This window comes from Macrotis lagotis, chromosome 6 (genome assembly GCF_037893015.1).
Source record: "Macrotis lagotis isolate mMagLag1 chromosome 6, bilby.v1.9.chrom.fasta, whole genome shotgun sequence".
Taxonomy (NCBI): Eukaryota; Metazoa; Chordata; class Mammalia; order Peramelemorphia; family Peramelidae; genus Macrotis; species Macrotis lagotis.
In genome coordinates this window covers 1,598,339-1,613,544 of record NC_133663.1, presented here as the reverse complement: position 1 = coordinate 1,613,544, position 15,206 = coordinate 1,598,339, and the positions used below count along the sequence as shown (strand labels likewise).

At 49.3% G+C, this 15,206-nt stretch overlaps 1 protein-coding gene across 2 annotated transcripts in view; it reads right to left on the bottom strand.

The window, feature by feature from the left end:
* UBE2G1 (ubiquitin conjugating enzyme E2 G1) overlaps positions 1 to 15,206 on the bottom strand; it is a 43,135-nt gene that overhangs the window by 15,858 nt on the left and 12,071 nt on the right. For both annotated transcript variants that reach the window (XM_074190544.1, XM_074190543.1), the window contains exon 2: positions 6,066 to 6,168. In XM_074190544.1, coding sequence (XP_074046645.1) covers positions 6,066 to 6,168 — 103 coding nt within the window. The remainder of the gene's footprint in view (positions 1 to 6,065; positions 6,169 to 15,206) is intronic.

Here is a 15,206-nt window from a genome sequence, read left to right as displayed (position 1 = left end):
CAATTTCCCCCCCAATCAGGCAATTTGCCAGTCTTTACATTGTTTCCATGGTAACATTGATCCAAACTGAATGTGATGAGAGAGAAATCATATTCTTAAGGAAGAAACATAAAGTATAAGAGACAGCAAGATCAGACAATAAGATAGCAGGTTTTTTCCTAAATTTAAGGTCTTTGTTCAAACTCCACAGCTCCTTCTCTGGATACAGATGGCATTCTCCATCGCAGACAGCCCCAAATTGTCTCTGGTTGTTGCAACTGATGGAATGAGCAAATCTATCAAAGTTGAACATCACCCCTATGTTGCTGGTTAGAGTGTACAGTGTTTTTCTGGTTCTGCTCATCTCACTCAGCATCAGTTCATGCAAATCCCTCCAGGCTTCCCTGAAATCCTGTCCCTCCTGGTTTGTAAAAGAACAATAGTATTCCATGACATACAGAAACCACAGTTTGTTCAGCCATTCCCCAAATGATAGCCATTCACTTAATTTCCAATTCTTTGCCACCACACCCAGGGCTGCTATGAATATTGATATTGCTGGATCAAAGGGGATGCACAATTTTGTTGCCCTTTGGGGCGTAGTTCCAAATTGCTCTCCAGAAAGGCTAGATGAGTTCACAGCTCCACCAACAATGTATTAGTGTCCCAGAAGCTTCCACATTTTTAATCCAGATCCAGTAACTTATTTTCCCAATGGGGGGAATGAATTAGAAACTCAAGATTTTAGAAGTGAATGCCAAAACTGTCAGAGCCAGTCCACGGTCATCAGTATTCCTGGCCTCTCCTGTCACAAGTCCCTCCCCTCCCGTGTCCAGACTTGCTGGACTGGGGGGGGGGGCGCTAACGTGGGGAGAAGCTCTTGGGCAGAATGGGGTCTCTCAGTTTAGGAGTGTTTTAAACTCAGCTTTTTCTCTGCCTAGATGTGTGCATTTTACTGTTTCTCTTCTATCATTTTTCACTGCTGGTTTTGGGGGGGCAAAAGCCCCCCCCCTTCTCAGGAAGTTCTGCCTTTTCCCCCTAGTCACCAAAATCCAATTTCTTCAAACTGAAGGGAACTGTGGCTGGAGGACTCCTGATTGGCTGGTCTGTGTGCTGGAAGGTCCAGAAGTTTTATCTATAGACAGCGGACCAAGGAGTCCTCAACCTTTCAAAAGGGGTGTGTGTGTGTGTGTGTGTGTGTGTGTGTGTGTGTGTGTGTGTCTGTCTGCACACGCACACGCACTCTAGTCACTTTATTTTAGAGACATTTAACAGGCAGACATTAGCTGGAGGAAGGTAAAACACCCCCAAAGAAGAGACTGACCAGAGCAACCTACAGCCTGTCAGCTACACCTGTGCCCATCATTTCTCCCCAAGGATGCTCCATGCCCTCAGTCTCTTGGACAAGGCTTCAGACGGCATGAAGGCCCCACCAGCTTAGACCATGTGCTGCTGTCCTCCACTCCCCATCTGTAAGAACAGCACCATTCTCGACCAGAGATTCCAATAACCAATGAGCATGTATTGTGCAGGCTGGGTGCAGGGGCCCAGGCCTAGGCTCAGCCCCAAGGAGAGTCCAGGCACTCTGCAGAGGCAGCATTGCCTGGGCTTCTGTAGTCCACTTCCCCACACAGATGGGCAGTTCCTACTGCCCCCCGACTGTCTCCAGGCACTTTATTGCTAGGATTTCATTCAATCCTCTCTTTTGTCTGGCAACTCCTCGGGCAGAACTGCCTGCCTGTCCCCATCCCCTAGGGCAGCGCTCCATCAATGCTCACTGTAAGAGGCCTAGTTCCGGGTCAGACTCCTGGCACCTGGGCACCAAGTCAAGACCTGTCCTGGGGTGGACAGGTCACCAACTGTAGTTTGGGGCCACTCTGAGACCGGCCAGGCCAATCTATCTGATGAGAGCATGTCTCCAAGGAGTGGGATCCTTAGTCAAAGGGGGATCTGGCAGGTTTGGGGAGGTGGTCCTGTAAAAGTTATGAAAGGAGACATTTTCCTCTTCTTCGCCAAACAGGTGAGCTCCATTCTGGCTCAAGCTTCTGGACACAATGAACCACCTTTGGTTGCCCCCTCTAGCTCCACATCTGCGGCCTCAGCCAGGGCTGTGCCGGCCATAACGGAACCAGAACAAATCTCTGAAGCATTGTCCACAGTGACAGACTTGAAAAAAGTGCTAACTGCCATCATGAGAACTAATCACAATTTTCTTTCAAAGTAAGATAGTACTTTTAAAATCATGAGAAATCCCCCACCAACCTTTCAGGGTGAATATTTCAGCCCCAAGGAATACAGGTGGCAGCCTGAGGCCTACAAAGGAGGGCAAGACCCTGGACAGGCCTCAGTTTCCCCCTCTGTCAAGATAAAGTCATTGTCTGGCTTGCCTCTGGGCTGCAGCCCCACCAGCCTCCTGGGCAGTCTGGCTCACCCAAACACAGAGCGTGTTCCCCACCACCCTTTTCCCAGCATGCCCCAGGGTGCGGGGGGTGAAGCAGGAATTCAATTCTTGGAGTGGGTGAAGCTCCCGCCTCCCAGCTTCTCTTCTGGAGGAATTTCATTCTGCCTTGCCCTCTTCAAGCTTAGTTTTCCTCTTGTGTCGCGGAGACCTCTTATCCTTAAAAGACACAGACAGAGGCTGGGGAGGCTGCTCCTGTAGCCCCACTGACCCTTCCTTCCATAGTGATGAGATGGAAGGTGCTCCACATTCCAAATGTCCAGCCAATCACAATGGCGCCCCTGTCTGTGATGCTCGGGCCTTTGTAACCACATTGCCTTCCCTGGCCGCAGCTACCTCCTACTTTGTAAAGTGACCTGTCCACCCACGTTCCAGGCTTCGAGCTGCTGAAAAGGAGTCGGTGTGCTCAGAACTCAACAGCCTTGATTTACCCAGGTTCAGTTGCAACAAGCATCCCAACAGATGTGAACAAGGGCTCTCTTGAAGAACTGAGGGTATTTACTATCCATTCATGCTTGAGGCTTCGGGACCTTTGGTGGTGGTGAGGGTATCTGGGGAGATCTCTCCCCAGGCCTGCAATTTGCAGGCCCTGGAGTTGACTCTGGGAGGAACATGCCTAAAATGACGTTCCTTTTCTCTTGAAATCAAGCATTCAGAGCTGTGCTTGTCCCAGCTTTGGGGAGGTGTGCGCCATGCTTCCTTCACTGTTCTGTCACATCACTCTTCCCAGGGGCCAGAGCCAAGGGCCTCCCACGCCACCTAAATGTGCCACTGCTCACTGACTGACTTGGTTGCAATCTCAAACATCACACATCTCTCTTGCTCCCTCCCTCCCTATCTCAAACATCACATATTTCTCTTTGCCACCCCCACCCAATCCCCTTCTGGCTCAAATTCTTAGCTTCTTCATCCCCAAACTCTATCTCACGGCTCCCATTCTTTGGTGGAACACCTTGCCAGGAACAGCCCTTCCAATATCTAGTCCGCCTTTGCTTGGCACAGAATCATTTGCATACACACCGTCTCCAGGCAGGTTAGGTGTACCCAGGGAATCTCTCAGGCAGCAGGCCTGGTCTCATTGTGTCCCCAGTACCTGAGGGTACTGGGGGAATAAGAGAAATGGAATAAAGACACCTAGCCACCAGCCCTGGCCCAGACCATTTCATAGATGGAGAAACTGAGGCAAACGGAGCAGTGCCACCCTCAGGGTCATGAAAGGAGAATCCAAGTCTTCTTGCCACTGACCCAGCACCAGCTGCCCGATGTGTGTGTGTGCCACACACAGACACACTTGACCCACAGCAGGTGCTTAAGAAGCATCTATTGATGGATCTCACTCTGTGTTAATGACTTTAGGGACCTTCCTTACCTCTTAGAGTGACCACTCCGGGAAGGACACCAGGCCATTGTGGACAAGCTCTTGCCTTTGTCACTCCTAAGGCTAACTAATCCTACCCCCATACATTTCCTTGTCCACATAGCACCAGGACGGGAATCTGAGTTCTGAGTCTTGGGCCCCTCAGAGGGCCACCCACTGAAAGAGAGCCACACACCTGATGGAGCCCAAGATGACCAAACCTACTGCTGGGGGCGGGGGGAGGCAGCCATACACCTCAGGCCTCCTGGGCAAGTTTTAGGTGAGAGACCAGGTCACCCCCAGGACAGTTTTCAAAAGAATGACCTGAAAATACACTAAGGTCCAGAGAAACAAGGACTGAAGAAAGCCTCTGGGGTGTCCCCCTGCCCAATGCAACACCTTTGGTGCTCCCAGAGTGCAGACAAGGAAACAGCAGCATCAAGGCAGTTACTGATGCTGCAGTACAGTCTTATGGGAGAAGAAACCCATATGGGAGGAGTCCAGCAATTTGGGGTGAGCCGGCCCACGACTCATCTCTTACAGAGAAATGACTTGAACAAGTGAGCTACTCCCCCTGCATTCCACCTGAGATGAGATGGCCATGGACAGCCAGAAAAACTCAGGGACCACAACAGTTACCAAATCATTCCTTAAAATAGCAAGGTAGGGCACCAACAATTGGGAGATGTTGAAAAAGTTCTGCAAGAATGCAATGACCAGATGAGGACGGAGCTGGAAGCTCAGCCACATCTGTGTCCATGGACAAATCTAAACCCCCTGAACCCCAGGTTCCTTATCGATAAAGAGGACATCAGAGAAACACAACTAGTGACCAGTGACCAGGCTGTGGAGGACGCTTTTCCTTTCCTGCCTGCTGATGGGCTGAGTCACCAATGCCCCCCACCCCATTTCAGTCACAGCCTGCTCAGCTGACACCCCAGATGTAGTGACTGTGAAATAACCTGGCAAAGGGCAAAACAATAGCTGTGCCTGGCCAGTGGCGCCCTCTGGTGGCCCCCCCTGCAGCCACCCTCCAAGACAGAAGAGCAAGGAGCTGACATTCTGGTTGGGGGGGGACCAGCCTGAAAACCTCCTGAGTTCATCTCTGTCTGTAGTCGCTGACCCCGAGCTCTCTTCCCAAGAAGCCCCCAGGCGTTCTTCCTTTTCTGTAAAAGGCTCCTTTGGATGCCTGGAGATGTCGATCCTCAGACACAGTCCCTGCCCTTGAGGAGCTTCTGCTCCACCAGGGAGCCGACCACATTCTAACTACAGATATCACAACAGAACAAACACAAGGGAGCTTTGATGAGTCCTCAGGAAAGGCTTCATGGAGCCATGACAACGCTCCATGGGCACCAAGAACCTGAGTCCACCCCGAGTTTTAGGAAAATCCCTTTGGTGGACGATCCTGTGGGATACCAAGGGCTGGGAAGCACATGGCAGGAAGAGGGGTGGCATGGGGGCCTAGTTGTCTTGGTGACTGTCTCCCCATTGCCTAAAATGTCACACCATCAAACATCAGGAATTTTGAAAAGTTGGGTCCACAGTCAGCTTTGGTTTTGTGATATTTTGAGGCTTGCTCCAGAGGTCCAAGCCTCTCACCATGGCTGGGATGAGATTCACCTGACTAAGGGTAAGGAGGGATGGTCAACTTTTCTCCTTTGAATTTAGAATGGCCAGACCTTGCCCAATTACTAATGGGGACAAAACAGGTCATGGGGCTCCAGACACAGGATTTTTCCTTCAAGGTCATTTTACTGGAATTCATTTATTTTTATACTGAGATTCCTGAATGTTTCATCCAATTAAAAAGAAAAAAATTAAAAAGGAAAAGTGACCAACGTTTTAAGGCCAAATCCACATTTTAACTAAGTAAATTATTCCATAATAGGTTTTTTAAGCAGGTGAGAAACATTGGTTTTCTTCAACCAACTGTAGTCTCCACTGAACTTTTCTCTTTAGAAAAAGGACAAGTCAGGGGCGGCTAGGTGGCGCAGTAGATAAAGCACTGGCCCTGGAGTCAGGAGTAGCTGGGTTCAAATCCGGTCTCAAGACACTTAATCATTACCTAGCTGTGTGGCCTTGGGCAAGCCGCTTAACCCCGTTTGCCTTGCAAAAACCTTAAAAAAAAAATAGGACAAGTCAACAGTTTAGGTTTTTCCCCAGATGATTAGCCCTTTTTCATAGGATAAATCCAGGGCACCAAGAACCAGTTATCAATAAGCCCAGAACCAACTTTGGGGTTGATGGTCAACAGCAGGGGATACTTACTACAGTGTGTCCGGGGGGCCAATGATGAGGACTTCCCATCTGTACAGGTCATTGTCATCTATTAAGCCAGCAGAAAATCCTTCGACTGGATTTTTGTTGAGCTCTGTGAAAACAAGAAAACACTGATAATGTCCAAGGCCAGCACTGGGCCTCCAAGCAGGGAACAACGCAGTGATGGCCAGAAGACGAGGCTGCCAGGGGCCCCAAGAGCAGACAAAACGAGGCCTCTTCTACCCCCAAGAACACTGGGATGTCCATTGGTGAATGGTTGTGGAGGCAGGATCCAGAGACAAAGGGCTCCCAATGCAGAGGAGGGACGATGGGCACTCCAAAGGCCTGTCCTGGCCCATCTCTGCTCCGGATGGTTGTCTGGGGCTTCCTATTCAGCTAAGCCTACCCCCTGGAAACACCAGGACCATAGACTTTGAGCTGGACAATAGGGGACTGCATCCATCCATCTGGGAGCCAGCTGTGGCCCTCAGGGTCCCCCATTTCTCAGCCAGACTAATGGAAGCATCTATTTTTAGCTGCTTGTGATCCCAATTTTGGGTCATTAAATGGCTTCTTTTTAAAAACCCTCAGGAAAAGCAGGAGAAAGCTTTTCTCTTCATCAAGCAGAGTGTGAACCAAGGTCTCCTGCTGCCCTTGAGCTTGGGGCAAGCACGATCCAGTTGTTCTGAATTAACAAGGATTCCTCCAAATAACTAGCTATCTAAAAGTAAGGCTGCCCAAGGAACAGCCCTTGCCCCCCACTTTGCCATCCTGTCCCCCATCCCCTGGAACTCTTTCAGTAACAAAGGTTTGGGAATTTCAGTTTCTCTGTTCAAGCTCTCAAAGATGCTCCCCACAGAGCCCTAAGGGGTCCCTCAAGGTCCCTCATTGGAGGCAGATCCACAAAAGCCAGGAGTCTTTGAAGCTATAGGCTAGTGACTCCGCCATGCTAAAAAGGCTTCATGTCCATCCTTGGCACAGCTGGGAGCTGGCTACTTGGTGGAGGAAGAAAAGCAAAGACAGAAGGATGCCCAAGGAGATGAAGCAATCATATACACCATCCAAAGAAAGAGAAGATGATGAGCATCTTCAAACATATCCCTCAATTATTCTGCTGTGCTGGAGATGGTTCACCTCCCAAAGACCTGATAAGTATGAGCTTTAACAAAACATTGTTTTCTAATGTAACTTAAAAACTAAAATAAATCACCATTTTAAAACGAGTAGAAAAAAAATGTACCAACATACTTGGGACTTTTAATGTATCGGTTAGGAAAGAACATCAAACTCATTTCTTTGCACCAAATGCTGACCCACCACTCAACATGTCTGACTTGTTTCCTGGTTCTCTGCCCATCTTCCCTGGCTCTTAGTGCAAGGGCTCTGCAGATCAGGGGCTACCTCCCCTTCCCGCCACTCCCAGCTCAGTGGTCCACAATGAAAATGCATTTACTCACACCCTCAGAAGTCTGTGCTAGAGCCTGCATGGAACAGTCAATTAAGAAAGGTCCACAGACTGACTACATGTTTGATGTCACTGCCGAAGGAGCTTCCATTCCCAAAGTGGACAGTCATCATCACTATACTGCATGGAAAAATTCTCTCTTCTGCCCATCGCTACTAACTAGAATCAACATGCTTGTCAACACTTTGCAAAAGGGTTGTTGTTTCCATCATCTGAATGACTCAGTTGCTCTTTCTAATATCAATAACTTTCTTGGCAAATCCACTGACCTTAAAATTGAAAGCCAAATCTTCCTCTTCCTTGAATGTCTTTGCAGTGGAAGGAAGAAAAGAAGAGACAGGAAAGGAATCAAACAATCATGAGGGCCAGGCAATCTGCTCACATCTCTTTCAAGAGGAGATGAAGTGTTAACAGCACCTGCCTCAATGCTGCATCCTCATACCTCTTCTCGTCCCCATTTTACCGCGGAAGAAACTGAGGCTGGAGCCGGACCCCAAGCTCGGTGCTCTCTCCCCACTCAGCCATGAGGCTGGATCTCCCAGGCTCCAACTCTTCTTCCCAGGACTGTGCTAAGCAACCTCACTATTCTTTTCTTCAACCACGGCCCTCTCCTGCTCTCTCCAGATCATTTGTGGCCATGCAGGGTCATTCCTACTGACTTCTCTTTGTAGTTTCTCAGGGCCCCAGCACCCCACTTGGGAGGTCTCCCAAGTCTGCTCTCTTCACTCTCATCTTCAGTCGGCTTCCCCAGTTCGGACTCCTCCTACCTTCAAGGTCCATCACCCCCCCCAGTCTGGGGATGCCCTCCTGCCCTGCACCACCTCTGCTCTCTTCCTGCTCTAGTAGATGGAGAACTATAAGCTGTCATATGGAAAAGTGTTCTAATCATTAATAATTGAGAAACAGCAATTAAAACCAACTCTGAGGTACCACCTCACACCTCTAAGATTGGTTCAAATGACAGATGTTAGTGGCTGTGAGAAGTAAGCACATTATCGGTAGTCTGGCCAGTGAGGAATGCAATTTGGAACAATTCCCAAAAAGCAAACATCACTATTAGATCTCTATTCCAAAGGAGTAAAAGGATCCATATGGACAGTAATATTTGAGAAGCAGCAACAACCAACTGAAAACAGAAGGGATGCCCATCAGCTGGGTCACCATAGGGAGGAAGCATTTACAGAAGCAACCAAACCAAAAAGCACGAGGATAAACACAGTTAGTAAACAGGGAGAAGGTAAGGAAAAGCGGCAGTTTTGCTGATGGCACACAAATATAAATTCATATAAACACAAACATCAAAGACCCAAGTGAGAGCCCAGAGTCAACCCCTGAAATTGAACCTGACCACTGATGCCTAATGTTGGGGGGGGGGGGGGTCTCGCTAGGCAGCAGGGGGCAAGGGGATGAACAATGAATGGGAGATAAGGCTTGGCTTTGCTATTGACCAGCTGTGGGGCCAGGGACCAAGTCCCCCCCCCCCCCCCCCCCGCCCCATCCCATCCAGTTTCCTTATTTGTAAAGTGAGGGGTCTGGACCAGATAGATAATCTCTAAGGTTTCTTCCAACCCCGACCTTCTATGATCTATGTTATGTTCTTCTCCCAATAGCCAGACCAATGATTCATCACCCCAACTAGGTTCTGACCGCTTGGGTGTCCCCATGAGGGCAGCTCAATGGCACAGTGCTTAGAGAGCCAGATCTGGAAAGAGGACCTGTGTTCAAATCTGACCTCAGACCTTCAGGCCTGCCTTGGTGTCCTTTTCTGTCTCATCACCTTGCAGAGCTGTGTGAGGCCCCATAGAAATGCTCCAATGTGGCTCTTCTCCCCTGGGATGACCTCCCATCTTGCAGCCTAAGGGAGGTACCCTGGCTATGGGGATGGAACCAGGCCCACCACCATCTAAGAGCTGCCACCCTGCCTCAGGAGGTGGCAGTAATGCGAGTGTCTGGTCTGGACTCTCTCACTGGCTGCTTCCACTCTAAGTCTACCCTTCCCCACAGAATGTGACATCCCACCAGAAGGCAGCTTGTTGTTTCAGGGGCCATGGCCAAAGAGGGGACCTTGTCAGAGACTAAGAACAGCCCTTGTCTTTCCTTGATGGAGGGGCGTACTTCCCTGCCAGCTCTGCCCACCTTGTAAAGACGGGGGGGATGAGGCTGGGCATCTGGCCATCCCATCAGCCTGTGTGGAGGCAAGAGGGGAGTCTGGAGGCTATGCTGGCATACTAGGTGACGGATGAGGGCAGGGTGCTCTGAGAAGTCCCTCTATCTTTCATGGGTTCAGCTAGCCTTCTTCCAGGGGAGGGTGGGAGGATGGGAACAAGAGGCAGTGGGGGCGGCAGCCCAGCGACACTCAGGAAGATATTTCTTCTCCTGGGTGAATTTCTTCATCTGGGGTGCTGGAGGGAGAGGGCCCAGCTCTCCCAGGGTCTGGATTAAGGCACAGCTGAGAATGGAAAACACTGGACATTGTGTTGCCCAATTCAGACCAAGCACAATCAGCCTGGGAGAGCAAGGAGGCCCCAGGTTCAGGTCCAATCTCAGACATTCACTAGCAAAGGAGGCAGTCACTGTCAAAGAGGCAGCAACCAGCAGGTGCCTAATCAATGCTTACTGCCAACTCCCAGGCCTGGGATAACAACAACAAACCAGGAAAAAGACAAGACCAGCTTTAATGTCAGTCAGCCAGCTGGGACCAAGCCTGGGGGGTGGGAGACAGGGTCTACCAGAGGGGCCTGGAAGCAGCAGGCAGGAGTCCAGGAAAGACCTGGACAGTATGTGGTTGTCCCTCCTTGGTCTCTCCATGTTCCTTGACTGACTGGTGGAGGCTAGATCAGGTATGGGGGGAGGGGGTGAAAGGGAGAACATTATGCCTTCAATAGGCAGGGCTGCCAGAGCACTCTCCCACAACTGTTTCCCATGAGAAAGGGACTGCGGTCAGGGTCTGCCACTGACACCTGCAGAACTGTGGATGAGCCCTTGAGACTTACTGCAAATGGGATTAAACCCCAAAAGAGACCTAGCAATCAAAAGAAAATCTCTCAAGGACACTCAATTGATTTCAACAATTTTTTTTTTAGGTTTTTGCAAAGCAATGGGGTTAAGTGGCTTGCTGAAGGCCACACAGATAGGTAATTATTAAGTGTCTGAGACCGGATTTGAACCCAGGTACTCTTGACTCCAGGGCCGGTGCTTTATCCACTGCGCCACCTAGCCGCCCTGATTTCAACAATTTTTAAAAGGTTTTGAGGTTATAGATTGAGGAAGATGAAATTCCAGATCAAATAAGAACCTGACCATTTAAACCATCAGCTTTGCTGTCACAGGGGGAGACAAGTGAGGTCAGGTCCAATAAAGCCTCGGGTGCCCATCCATGACACTCAAGCCTCTCTTCCTAGTTTCTCTATGATCAGCCTCCTGCGTCGCCCTGCACCCGGCCAATGCCTGCTCCTCCAGTGCCCAGTCGTTGCAGAGGGCAGTGGAGCAGCCTGGTCAGACCCAGGAAAGTTGCCTGAACAGAGTTGAGGTTACTCCCTTTTTGGACTCCAAGGCTTTCTTTCCCATCATGCTCTGTATTCCTAGTTAACCAGCCACCTGGGCCAGAGGCCGGATCACAGGCTCTCCCCCCAGGACCCAGGGCATAGGCATGGGAGAGGTTCCCTGATTCCCACCAGCCAACTCGCTGATGGGGCCATCAAGTTCACTTTTCTGACTGCTGTAGGTCAGGACAACAGTGTAAAATGAAGCCAATGCTTGCAAATCTTCTGAAGTGTGACTTGCAGAAGCTTGGAAGCCCGGCATGCCCAGCAACTCAGGGGGGCTCATGTGCCAAAGGGCAGAGGACCCCAAGGGAACCAGAGGGACCTTCCTGGTCCATGAGCTATAGAAAAAGGAGGCAGTCGACAATCAAGGCCTTGCCCTGGGACACAAAAGCTGGAAGTGTCTGAGGCAGGATCCAAACTCAGATCTTCCCCCCCTCTTAGGTCCAATGCTTTATAAAAAGGGAAAACAAAAAAAAAATGGCTAAAACAGGATTCATGATAATAACACGAACTGTCTCATTGGAACTGGTCTATGGGAGGCAGGCACTATTCTTAGCCCCACTTTATAGATAAGGAAACTGAGGCAGTTTTCTGCCTAGGGCCACACAGGTAGGAAGGGTCTCAAGAGTCTAGAATGGTTGAGCTCAAAGATGTTAGGAAACATCCCCAATTCTCTCCCCACTCCTGTAACCGATCATCTTTGTGGGCACTTGGGCAGATGCTTGAAGTCATTCTGACCTTTAAGCTTTCCACAGCCCCCCAAAGCCAGCTGACAGCTTCTATTCCTCCAGTGTGAAGTCTCCCCAACTCTCCAGGCAGGGCACCCAAGAAAAACTGACATGCCTAGACGGCCTCACCAGAGCTCTTCTGAGGGTGCTCGCTGAGGACGTCACTCCTGGTCACGTGGCTAGTCTTTCTGACCAAAAGTATCAGCTTTTCCCAATACCAAAATTCTTGAAACATAAAAAGCAACAGACATAACCCAACTAACATATTGTGAGTACTTCCTGTTTCCCCAGCATGGCCAGGTGGCCCAAGGAACTGGACCACAGTCACGGAGATGTGAATTCAAATCCAGCCATCCGTGGGATCTGGGCCAGTCCCTTCTCCAGTAAATGGAACTCAACCCAGGTGGCTGTGAGGGTTGGAGGGAAAGCACTTGGGCTTTGCCAGCTCTTATTATCAAAGGCAACAGGGCAATATTCTCCGCCCTGTCTCCGAGAGCTGACTCTGCCCGCCAGGCACTAAGAAAAGGGCTGGTGAGAACACTGAGGAGCTGGGCTTCAGTTACCAGAGAGGGAAGGAGACTACTCTGTGTTTTCGTTTAGGTAAAATCATATTTGACATGATTTGAGACTTGGTCTCTCTAGCCTTGAGGGACAGCAGGTAGCTCTGACTGACTCTGGGTGCCCTCCTCAGAGATCTCAAGGCAAGTCCAGTGGTCCAGCCACCGTGGCTGTGGCAGAGGGGGATTTTGCTGGGTTGGACTAGACAGCTAGTGAGGACTAAGCTTCCTTCCAGCTGTAAATCCTATGATTCAGTGGACTTCCAAATGACAAAAATTCACTATGACCAAAACCCAGTGGAGGAAAACAATTCTTTCCTACTGGAGAAGATAAAGTAGAACATAAAAAGAAGCAACCACTGAGCAGAAACAGGAGAATAGTCAGATGTGACTATTCTCTGGAAAGTAACTTCGCTTCCCAACTGCAACCTATTTCAACTCAAGAGACCAAAGCTCCAGGGAAAACTCTGGAAAACAAAAGCAGCCAAGCCAAAGGGGAAAAACCAAATTAAACAACAGCCAACCCCAGCAGTGGTTCACTGTGGAAGCTCCTCCAAAGGGAGCAACAACCTTCATGTAGAAAACAGAATCTGCCCAAGACCAGGACAGTATCCACTAGGCCAATAAGGGGTCAAGGGGGTCCGTTCCTGACACTCGACAAAATGGAGAGCAGGAGCTGGCTGTGACACCAACTGCTCATGGCACCCCTGTAAAATGAGGCCCCCAACTGACAGTTACTTTTGTGGCAGAGAGGATAAGGCACAAAGTAGAAAAGGGGCTTCATTAGCCCAAGGAGATAACTTGGGTCGACCACAGCCTTCCTCCAACCCAGACCAGCAGATCCAGCCAACCGAAGCACTGAAGGAAGCCTCAACGACTGTTAAAGAGAATCTGTCACCCCTTCACTGGTTACACTAAGATCAATGGCATCTGTCCTACAACTGCAGTGGGGAATGACCAAGCACAAAGGACCTTGGTAACAAACCTTCTGAAAAAAGGTCCTTGGGGGTGGCAGGAGGCCAACAGTGCCACCTTCTGGGAGCTTCCACAGTCTAGGATCTGATGGGCCCAGAGATGAAGAAAACACAAAGGCTTCCTCCAGGAACAAACTGGTCAGTGAGTTAAAGATTCTGAGACAGAGTGGACAATGGAGACAGCCTGGATGCAGAAAGGCATGGACGACCTAGATCCAGTCTCCTGCCTGCCAACTTGAGTGAAGTGGTGAGTCTCCCATAGGATCACTCTCTCTGCAGCCTAGAAAGATGGAGAAGGCTTTAAACTGCCAGGCCAGAGCAGGTCATGACATCCATCTGCCTGATATGGAGACCACGGAGGGAAGACGACTATTCACAAACTGCATCTTCTTCCCTTAAATCCAGTGGAGTTTCTAACACACCACATGTGCCCTGAAAGACATTTTTGTCAAACTTGCTGGCTCGGCCCTTATTCTCATTTTATAAGGAAGAACCCTGAGGACCTCAGAGCACAGCCTTGAGCAGCATCATTCCTTAATTTCAAACAATGAATTCCATTTATTAATAATTAAGAAAAAGCCACAAGGTCAAGCATGTAGCTACAAATACAATGGGTCAAGAAGAAGTGGGGTGGGAACAACTGCTAATTACAGGTCAGAGGTTGCCTTAAAAGCCTCCAATTTCTGAGAGGCCAAATCTTGTTTCTCCCCTTACAAGGATGGTGAGGAATCACCAGGCCTGGAGTTAGGAAGATCTGAGGTCAAATCTGGCCTCAGATACCTACTAGGGAGACCCTGGGCAAGTCACTACACCCTACCTGCCCCAAGTTTCCTTATCTGTAAAATGAACCAGAGAAGGCAAACCACTCTCCAGTATCTTTGTGTAGGGCCACGAAGGGTCTGACACAACTGACCTCTGCTCTCAGTCCTCCTCACTTCCCTCCTGCACCGCCACCAGAGGCTTCTGACTGATCTATCTCTCCTCTGTCCCCCTCATGATCTAAACAGCAAGGACACCGGGGGGGTGTCCGAGGAAGCTCCAAGGCAGTGATCACGTTTCCTCTCCCTTTCTTCCCCTGAGTTCGGCATTCCAAATCCTGTCCCTGCCCAGGAGAGGGTCCTCCCATGTTTAAGCCTAGCAACCCTCTTCAGGGCTTCCTCCAGTCCTGGTCTTCATCTACAAAGAAGTTTGGAGCCCCAACATCAGGAGTATCATTGTTCAAGACTTCAGGAGCATTTGCAGCAGAATTGCCTCTGCACAGTGCCAGACATCAGGCACTTCACACCAGTCCTGCCAGGTTCTCCATCACCCCAACATGTGTCCCCAGGATCTGGGGCTCTGCTCATTGCCTCCTCACTGGCTCTTCTTCCATTCTACCTGCAAATCAAATAATCCCAACCTCTAATTTTCTGATATAGTCCAGTCCATTACACATTCTAATTCACAACATGTTTGCAAGGAAGTCTCTTCAAACCCCTAGTCACTACTGACAAATGCTCTGAAGCACTGGAAAATCTTAGGGCAGAAGGATTCCACTATTCACTATTGGTCTCAGTACCATAAAAATCCAGTCTACACAGAAATATCAGAACCAACCTCCAGGAAAAAAAAGCCAGAACAAAACTTAAATGATTTTTGTTGCATTTGTTGAAGAAAAATATAATTATGCTTTTTAGAACACTAAAAAAAAAAACCCACTCAAAAGGTAAACATTCCCAAAAGACTGATAATCACAACAAATTTTCTGTCATGTTTTTGAAAATCTGTCCTTCTGATCCTTCAAACTGTGAAAGGTAATATGAACATTTCGGGCATGGGTATCAATGTTTAGCCATATGCAGTTCTACCCTCTTCCCACAGGAAAATCTATTTTCAATCACT